Here is a 10,186-nt window from a genome sequence, read left to right on the forward strand (position 1 = left end):
TGTTCAAAGAATTTTTCTTGTGGAGGACAGGAATAGAGAGCATATATATATATATATATATATATATATATATATAATTAGAATATAGTGAAAAATACACCATGGGAGCATAAAGGGAATATGGGGCTCCAGTTTTGGGAGGTCTGGGCCCAAAGTTTCAAGGGCTCAGTAACTTCCTAAAAGGTAACCAGATGGTAAATACTAAGTCATAAATGCTTCTAGGAAGAAGCCACATCTAAACTAAATTATAAAGGAAGAATCAGAGCTGGCCCATTAAAGGGTTAAGGGTAGAGAAGCAAGGTGGACTGGGAAAAGGAAGAGCAGGAAGGGAGGAAACAGTGGTTCCAGACCAAGGGGACAGAGTATGTGCAAAGGTCCTGAGGGCAGAGAAAGAATACAGTCCCTTCTAAATCTGGAAGCATATGAGCTCCTATACCTATATATTTTCAATTACAAATACTGTGGTAGCCAGCTTCCATAATGGCCCTCAGTGATCCTCAGCTGTTAGTATTCATGCAATTATGTAGTCTCCTCCCACATTGAAAAGAGTACCCTGTGTAACAGATAGGTAGTGTGGAAACTATGGTATACGACTTTGAGGTCAGGTCATAAAAGACATTAAGGCTTCTGTCTTGCTCTCTTTTGGCTCACTTGCTCTGAAGGAAGCCAGCTTCCATGTCGTGACAGTCCTATGGAGAGGTCAATGTTTCAAGGAACTGAGGCCTCTTGCCAATAGCTATATGAGTCGGTCTTTTTGGAAACACATCTTCCAGTTCCATTTGACTGTAGTTTAAGTCAGTATCTTTTTTTTTTTTTTTTTTTTTTTTTGGTGGCAGAGAGAGTCAGAGAGAGGGACAGACAGACAGGAAGGGAAAGAGATGAGAAACATCAATTCTTTGTTGCAGTTCCTTCATTGTTCATTGATTGATTTCTCATATGTGCCTTGACCTGGGGGGCTATAGCAGACCGAGTGACCCCTTGCTTGAGCCAGCGACCTTGGGCTCAAGTTGGTGAGCCTTGCTCAAACCTGATGAGCCCGCACTCAAGCTGGTGACCTTGGGGTCTCGAACCTGGGTCCTCTGCATCCCAGTCCATCCGTTGGCTCTATCCACTGCGCCACCGCCTGGTCAGGCTAAGTCAGTATCTTGACTACATTCTCTGAGAGGCCTTGAGCGAGAACCACCCAAGTAAGCCATTCCAGATTCCTATTACCCAGAAACGGTATGAGATAACAAACATTGTTTTAAGTTGCTAAATGTTGGGAGTAATTTTTTAAACTTGATTTTGAGAGAGAGAGAATAAGAGAGACATTGATTTATTGCTCCACTTATTTATGCATTTATTGGTTGACTCTTGTATGTGCCCCAACCGGGGCACTCACAAACTTGGTGTTTTGGGATGATGCTCTAACCAACTGAGCTACCCAGCCAGGATGAGGAGTAATTTGTTATTAAGCAATAGATAACTAATACACTCATTGATGTGCTCAAAGACACCTTTCAGAGCAAAATTAATCAGCTTTATCTCATCTATTGGATTATTTTAGTCCATAGCTTGTTTGGTAAATTTGTATTTAGTTTCTGAGGTATTTTCAAAGATTGTTAATCCCATTTTATCTAGGAAACACAAAAGAAGAGGTAAAAGGATGAGGCAAGTGATAGAATCAAAAGTGGAGATAATAGCAAAAGCTGAAAGTGATGAGAAAGTAACAAAAACTGTACCTGCCTATGGAATGGTATATTTTCAGTAGAGATGACTTAGGACAAAGGGCAACAGATAAAACTTCAATCAACCTCAATCAACAAGCAATGAGGAAAAGTGGTTAATGAAATGGGGAAATCTCTGAGCCTGTGCCTAGAGGACTGGCACCAAGGTTGTATGACTATTGGGTTTTTAAGGCTCAGAGTTTGGGGACTTAAAGATCGGACCCAGCAAAGAGCCACCAGCGGCTCCAGGGGATTGCTCCTCGGGCTTTAAGACCTATTTTGATCTTCACTGTGTCAAAGTGAGCAGGGGATGGTGCCTGCAGATACCCCTTACAGCCAAGTAGTTCTCCACTGCACCTGCAGGGAGGAGAACTCTGCCTCAGCAGAGTTCTCTTTCACTTTTCTTTTTTTTCTAAAAAAACAAAACAAAACAAAACAAAAAAACCCAGACTGCTTCACAAATTTGTGTGTCATCCTTGTGCAGGGGACATGCTAATCTTCTCTGTATTGTTCCAATTTTAGTATATGTGCTGCTGAAGCAGCACTTTTTCTTTTTTAACTAGGAAACAAACTTATTTCAGTAGCACTATGCATCAAACTACAATAAATGTACAATAAATAGATGTTATGGCTAGAAGAGATTCGTTCCCATTAACCAAGGAAAGGGTTTAATGTCAGTAAAGCTAGATTTGGTTTATCTTTCATTTTGAAGATAGCTTAATCTTCTCTGAAGATAAGGCAGTTTTCTTGAAAAAAATGTTTTGTTAATGGGAATGGTGTCTCTGGGAGTCTTCAAATCTTACTGCAATGGCTTCCTGAAAGTTAAACTCTTCTTCTATGAGACTGCAAAGCCTTTGGAGTCGGGTAGCTAGAAGATGAATGAATGTTCTTGATGCCAACCTAGAATGATGATTAATTTTTTCATTCATTCAGCAACTATTATGTGTTTATAGGAGGCACTGTTCTAAACTCTGGGACTACAACAGTGAACCAGACAAAAATTCTTGCCCTCATTGAGCTTACATCCTAGTGAGGGGAGATAGACAATAAAGAAACTAAAGCCCTGCCTCGGTAGCTCAGTCCCCATATAGCAGGGGTCAGGAACCTATGGCTCGCGAGCCAGATGTGGCTCTTTTGATGGCTGCATCTGGCTCGCAGGCAAATCTTTAATTAAAAAAAAAATGTTAAAAATATAAAACATGCCTGACCAGGCGGTGGCACAGTGGATAGAGCATCGGACTGGGATACGGAAGGACCCAGGTTCGAGACTTGAGGTCACCAGTGTGAGTACGGGCTCATCTAGTTTGAGCAAAGCTCACCAGCTTGGACCCAAGGTCTCTGGCTTGAGCAAGGGGTTACTCAGTCTGCTGAAGGCCCACGGTCGGGGCACATATGAGAAAGCAATCAATGAACAACTAAGGCATCTCAATGAAAAACTGATGATTGATGCTTCGCATCTCTCTCTGTTCCTGTCTGCCTATCCCTCTCTCTGACTCTGTCCCTATAAAAAATAAGACAGGAATTTGCAAAAAAAAAAAAGCATTTAAAAAATATATAAAACATGGATGTGGACTTTTCCTGGACTCCTGCTCCCTGTGACAGCTCCTAACAGGCTGAACTGTGGTTGAGTTGCATTTTTCAGGGATTTGGCATGGTGATGGGGCCAACTTGGACTTGGTGAACATGTTAAGGACACTACTGTTTTATGGATTCTTGCTGTATTGGCCAAGAATTTGCTTAAAGGCTTTTAATCACTGTAAAAAAATAGAAGACTGGATAAAGAGGATGGGGCACATATACATCATGGTATACTATTCAGCTAGAAGAAATGATGACATCGGATCACTTGCAGCAGAATGGTGGAATCTTGATAACATTATGCAGGGTGAAGTAAGCGAATCAGAAAAAAACAAGAACTGCAGGATTCCATGCATTGGCGGGACATAAAGGCGAGACTAAGAGACATGGACAGGAGTGTGGTGATTACGGGGGGGGGGGGGGTACAAAGAGGACTGGATGGAGGGTGACGGAGGACGATCTCTCTTTGGGTAATGGGTATGCAACAGAACTGAATGACAAGATAACCTGGAAATGTTTTCTTTGAATATATGTACCCCGATTTATTTATATCATCCCATTAAAATAAAAATTTATTTATAAAAAAATATATATATAAAACATTCTCATGTATTACAACCCGTTCATTTCCAACCGCTCATGTTCATGGTTGCGGGTGGCTGGAGCCAATCACAGCTGTCCTCTGGGACACCAAATTTTTATTGGATAATGCGTAAGGTACACGGGTCATTGTATGGCTCTCATGGAATTACATTTTAAAATATGTGGCATTTATGGCTCTCTCAGCCAAAAAGGTTCCCAACCCCTGCCATATGGGAAGGTTGTGGGTTCCATCCCCAGTCAGGGCACATACAAGAATCCACCAATGAGTGAATAAGTGGAACAACAAATTGTTTTCACTCTCTAAAATCAGTAAATAAAAAAATAATCTAAAAAATAACAGTAAGGCTGTGTCCTCAAGAAAAGGAAAGAGACTGCCATCCACTGAGGCAGGGGAGACTTTGGGAGGAGCAGGTGGGTTGGTGGTGGGTGGGTTGGGAGACAGGGGCAGGAATTGGGAGTTCAGTTTCTAGGTCATGTTTAGTTTGTGCTATCTATCCAACTGGAAATGGCAAGCGGGAAGTTGCCTATACGAATCTGAAGTTCAGGAGAGAAGCCAGAGCTGGACATAAATGGAAATCGGCATGTGGTAGGTCTTCAAGGCTATGAGAGTGAACACATAATTTCAGGTGTGATAAGTGCTGTGAGGGAAAAGCAGGAGGAGGAGAGTGTCTGCGTGTGTTGGGGATGGGGGAAGCATCCTTTACAAAAGATGGTCAGAGAAGGGACACGTGCTTTCCCCCAAACTTCATCCAATGCTGAAGGCCCTGGCAGGTCGAGTCCAGCTCTGAGGCCCGAGGGGGAGGCCGTCCCGGGTGCCGCTGGCTTCCCCGTCCGAGCCCTGTCCAACAAGCAGCCCCAGGGCCAAGGCTCACCAGCTTCCTGCTGGTTAGTGTAGTTCCCCGGCAATCGAAACCGAAACTAGTCTAGTAGACATTTTCTGCTTCTTCCAAAACCAGTGAGTTGTGTGGAGGCGAAAGACCGTGCAACTGGGCCAGAAGGCGGATTTCGTTGTACTACAGAGCTCGACTACTTTTTAGAGCCGATCTTAATAAATGGTAAACTCGTAGAACCACTACAACGACAATTTTTATGACAGAGGAGGCCGCAGGGTCCTCTTCCGCGAGCCGGCCGCCTCTTCCTAGCGTCACTCTGAGATAACAGTCTTTCTCTTCAATCACTCCCCTGGGCGGGAGGCCTCCGAACACTACGGGTGGGAGGATGGATCAAGCCACATTGCGTGAAGAAGGTTGATCACGAGCCACAAAAGGATTCGCAGGGCGGGGCGATCGATAACTGTCTCTTGCTCCCACTGGTTACGGTCGCGACGCTCTCCTCCCAGACTGGCGGCTGGGGAGCTTCGCAGCCGGACAGCAGCCCGCCCCCTGTGCGCGCGTGAGCACGCCCGGCGGGCGCGCCCCGCACTGAGCAGGCGCGGCCTCGTGTCCGCTGGAGGGGCGAGTAGAGCGGCGCGCTCTGCGTCCCAGCGCTCGGCTCTCCCTGCCGGTCCCGCCCTCCGTCGCGGCGGCGCGGTGCACCTTGGGATAGGGAGCGATCTCCGAGCGAGGCAGCAAGATGGACGCGGGATTCTTCCGCGTAAGTAGAAGCGCGGGGATCTGGAATGAGCTGAGGGCCTTATCGAGAAGGCCCAGCAGAGGATCTAAAGTCGGGGCAGGGTGGCCAGCGAGGGAAGATATCGAAGGTTCTGAGGATCCTCGGTGCCAGCGGACGCTGCCCCCTGCCTTGCGGCGGAGACCGGTGCGCCCCTGCGCAGTCTCCTCCTTCGGGATCGTCCCCCGTACGCGGCGGCGACGGTCGCCGGAAAATGGCGGCGGGAATGGGCCGAAGCGGTACTTCGCCGCCCGCCCGCCTGCCTGCCTGGCGGGGCCTGCAGGCGGGGCCACGCGCTCCTGTGGGTTCTGGGGCCTAGCAGAGCCGGAGGAGGAAGTCCCGGGTGGGACGGCGGAGGGAAGCCCTGCGGTGACTGGCGGCCGGAGGATCCTGGACGGTAGTTTTGGGGAAGAGCGTGATGGACAGGGCAGGAAACGGCGTTGAGCGTCTCCTGCGAGAAAGCGAGCGCCGCCCCCTCTCCCCCGCCCCTGATTTTACCCCTTCGTGAAAGCGCGGGGTCAGAGTTCGCTGGAGCTCCCGCCCAATTTGATATCCCTTCAGGGAGGGGAACTCAGATAATCTGTAGTTAAAACGTTTGAATAGGAGATCCTTGAGGCCCGAAGGTGCAACAAAAAGTATGTGCGTGTGTGGAGGGAAACGGGTTTGGAGTGGATCGACTGCTCTCCTTCCCGCTCGCTACCTTCCCCCGTGTGTTTTACTATTGAAATCCGCTGGGGAAAGGTGCTCGTGGCTAGGTTCCCCTCGGGTTACGCACCCATCACCTGCAGGCGGGCAAGTGAACCTCGCTGTCGTTGGTCCTCGGGGCCCAGACTTTATCAGGCTTTTGCAGGAGCCCGCTCGTCCCCATGATGCACTCCTGTAAGAAATGAGCACCCAGTCGAGATCTAGATGGGTGGGAAGTGACGCTAATGGCATTCGAGTTTGCAGATTCTTTTAGTGCAAAACGGACCATAAAGAGATCGGTTGGTTTAAGTCAAAATCTGTACTTTGTAATGTAGGTTGGCTCTCTCCACTCCAGGAGCATATGATACGTGTTTGTATATGTGTTTTTAAAGTTGAAAGAAGTGGAAGATTGGGACCTGATTAATTTTATTAAGAACTCTCTTGATACTCCCAAGCTCTCGCTGAAATCCTTTAGTCTTTTAATGTGTCGTTTTTTCACCAAAAGCTGCAATATTATGCCATGCATTTTACTTAAAACAGCCAGTTATTTAACTGTACTTAGGTTATGCAAACAATACTGTGCACTGTATAATGATCATTTTAATTGAGAGAGCTTAGGCCCTGGCGGGGTAGTTCAGTTGGTTAGAGCGTCGTCTTGATACACCAAAGTTGAGGGTTCAGTCCCCAGTCAGGACACATACAAGAATCAGCAATAAATGCATAAATAAGTGGAACAACAAATCGATGTCCTTCTCTCTCCCCCCCTTCTCTGAAGTTAAAAAGAGAGAGCTTATCAAATTTTTCACACTGCTCTGAACTCCCCATTTTGCAGTTTTCCTCAAAGTATTATGTGGTAAATACTCAATATTTCCTGTGGTTCAAACCTAATATTTTAAAACAAAAGATTGTTCTCCTGATACTTTGTTTCCCTTGGAAAGGAGTTTCAATAGAAAAAGAGCAAGGTGGTCTGACCTGTGGTGGCGCAGTGGGATAAAGCGTCGACCTGGAACACTGAGGTCGCTGGTTTGAAACCTTGGGCTTGCCTGGTCAAGGCACATGTGGGAGTTGATGCTTCCTGCTCCTCCCCCTTCTCTCTCTCTCTCTGTCTCTCTCTAAAAAATCAATAAATAAAAAATATTTAAAAAAAAAGAAAAAGAGCAAGGTGGTTGATAAATTTAAAAGCGAAGTTTACTTTTGGTGTTGGGAGGAATCTGGGAGGAACGGGTGCAATTTTTTTATATACTTCCTACAGTTCCTTAGAAGAGTTGACTAGATTTAAGCTCTGAGTTAAAAGATTTTAGGACAGTTATATTTTTTATTTTAAAAGTTTTAAAATTTATTGATTTGAGAAAGAGAACATTGTTCCACTTATTTATGTATTCATGGTTGATTCTTGTGTGTGCCCTGACCCGGGTTGGAATCCACAACCTTGGTGTATGGGAACTAACTACACTAACCAACTGAGCTATCCAGCCGGGGTAGGCAGTGATCTTTTTAGTACACTGCCAATCAAATAGTAAACTGAATTTTTCAGATACGATAGAAATAATAGCTTTTATTTGCTGAATTTTTGCCACATGCCAGTTACTTTATTATATGTGTCATTTCTGATATATACAAACCTGTAAGGAAACATACTCAGAAAGGTAAAGTAACTTGTTTTGAGGTTGTATGGCTTAAGTAATGACAGAATTGGGCCCTGGCCAGATAACCAGGTTGGTTAGAGCATTGTCCCCGTACACCAGGATTGTGAGTTCCATCCCTGATCAGGCAACAAAGAAGAATCAGTGAATTCATAATAAAGTGGAGCAACAAATTGGTGTCTCTCCCTCTTTTTCCCTCTCCCTCCCACTCTCTAAAATCATTAAATAAAAAATTTAAAAAGAGTAATAGCAGAGGTGGGTTTTTTCCCCTTTTTTATTGAATTTATTTGAGTAATACTGTTTAACAAACATACAGGTTTCAGGTGTACAAATGCACAGTGTGTCATCTATACACTGTATTGTATGTTCACCACAAGTCAAGTCTCCGTCCATGATCATTGAGTCCCTCTACCCTTCTCCACCTCCTGCTACCACTCCTCCCTCAGAGTTGGGATTTTAATCTAGGTACTTTACTTTCCCAAACAAAATTTCCTTGACAATTTTTCTAAGTGATAATGGCCAACACCATGAACCAGTCAGATTTCATATCACGTGGCCAGTTTTTCCATATTGGGCCAGTGGGAACAACAAAATGAGACTAATTAGTAATCACTTGATGGTGTAATGTAGTATTTGTAAATTAATTTTTTCAGATTCTTTGCTAAAATTAAGTTCTTTAAGGCAAACCTATATTTTTCATGCATTTTAAATTCTTAAAGTTGTCATATAGAACACAGGCCTTGGGTGTTCTTTTTTCCCTTTTCCCCATTTATATGCATTGCTACAATATTTTGCAGACATGTTACTGGATTTCAAAAGAGGGTGGAACTTAATGGTCTTGTTTGAAAGGATGTATTAAACATAGTAAATTTTTCAGTGTGTTTTTATTTAAACAAAAAAGTCTTAAGTGTCTATTAGCATAGAAAAAGGTATAAAAAGATGTGGGAAAAGTGTTAGCATTATGCTATATACTGCTATATTTTGACTTGACAGCATGTGTTTTGTAATTTTTAAATACAGTCACTTTACAAAATGCTACATTGGTAAAAATATATACATTCTGCACCTACAAATATTAGCTATAGTGGTTCTATTCAATATTTACTTGGTTATCCTGTTTTGATTAATGGTCATAAGCCATCATGAACTTAACTTTGAACTGTTTATTAATTAAAATGTGTTTCTCTTCCTGCAGGGAACAAGTGCAGAACAGGATAATCGGTTCAGTAACAAACAGAAGAAGCTACTGAAGCAGCTGAAATTTGCAGAATGCCTAGAAAAAAAGGTATTCTTCTGGATAAAGCTGTTTTGTACTTGTATAGCAGAGTTCATTCAAACGTTTTGGGATTATTTTGGAGATACACTATAATATGAATGCTAAGGAAACATATTAAATATTTTCCACCTTTTAGCAACAATATATACACACAGAGATTAGTAGCACCAGATAAGAATGAGTCAAATTATATCATGCTACACAAGAGAAATTCATAAGCTAAAAGGAACTTTGTTAGATAAAATCCCCCCCCCCTTTTTAAATTCATTTTTTCATTTTTCCAAAGCTGGAAACGGGAGGCAGACAGACTCCCGCATGCGCCCGACCAGGATCCACCTGGCACGCCCACCAGGGGGTGACGCTCTGCCCCTCCCGGGCGTCGCTCTGCTGCATCCAGAGCCACTCCAGCGCCTGAGGCAGAGGCCACAGAGCCATCCTCAGCACCCGGGCTATCCCTGCTCTCCAGCGCCTGAGGCAGAGGCCACAGAGCCATCCTCAGCACCCGGGCTATCCCTGCTCCAATGGAGCCCCGGCTGCGGGAGAGGAAGAGAGAGACAGAGAAGAAGGAGAGGGGGAGGGGTGGAGAAGCAGATGGGCGCCTGGCTGGGAATCGAACCCAGGACTCCTGCACGCCAGGCCGATGCTCCACCGCTGAGCCAACCGGCTCCCCCCTTTTTTTTAAGTGAGAGAAGGGAAGATAGTGAGACAGATTCTCACGTGCACCTAACAGGGATCCACCCAGCAACCCCTGTCTGGGACTGATGCTCAAATCAGCCGAGCTATTTTTAGTACCTGAGGCTGATGTGAACCAACTGAGCCACTGGCTGCAGAAGGGGGAGAGGGGAAGACAAGCAGATGGTCACTTCTCTTGTGTGCCCTGACCTGGGATCGAACCCAAGATGACCGTGTGCTGGGCTGATGCTCTATTCATTGAGCCAACTGGCCAAGGCCAGATAAAACACTTAAGGGAGCTTTGTAAGGTTTGTGAAGTTGTACTCAATAATTTCTTGCATTTTTTATCAGGTGGATATGAGCAAAGTAAATTTGGAAGTTATAAAGCCTTGGATAACAAAACGAGTAACAGAAAT

The 10,186-nt window shown here is 44.8% G+C and overlaps 1 protein-coding gene and 1 non-coding gene across 9 annotated transcripts in view; one reads left to right on the forward strand and one right to left on the reverse strand.

Moving 5' to 3' along the window:
• Window positions 1-2,145: 2,145 nt before the first annotated feature.
• On the reverse strand, window positions 2,146-2,251 carry LOC136401898 (U6 spliceosomal RNA). The gene has a single exon (XR_010750823.1). It is a non-coding gene; the product is annotated as a U6 spliceosomal RNA (small nuclear RNA).
• Window positions 2,252-5,331: 3,080 nt separating this feature from the next.
• SRRM1 (serine and arginine repetitive matrix 1) overlaps window positions 5,332-10,186 on the forward strand; it is a 38,870-nt gene continuing 34,015 nt past the window's right edge. For 7 of the 8 annotated variants that reach the window (XM_066375441.1, XM_066375445.1, XM_066375442.1 and 4 more), the window contains exons 1-3: window positions 5,332-5,480; window positions 9,018-9,107; window positions 10,122-10,186. The exon at window positions 10,122-10,186 is cut by the window's right edge and continues 58 nt beyond it. In XM_066375441.1, the coding sequence (XP_066231538.1) occupies window positions 5,460-5,480; window positions 9,018-9,107; window positions 10,122-10,186 (176 nt within the window). In that variant the 5' untranslated portion in view covers window positions 5,332-5,459. Of the gene's footprint in view, window positions 5,481-9,017; window positions 9,108-10,119 lie in introns of those variants that run through there. The other variant, XM_066375449.1, reaches the window with a different exon arrangement.

Source organism: Saccopteryx leptura, chromosome 3 (genome assembly GCF_036850995.1).
Source record: "Saccopteryx leptura isolate mSacLep1 chromosome 3, mSacLep1_pri_phased_curated, whole genome shotgun sequence".
NCBI classification, from domain to species: Eukaryota; Metazoa; Chordata; class Mammalia; order Chiroptera; family Emballonuridae; genus Saccopteryx; species Saccopteryx leptura.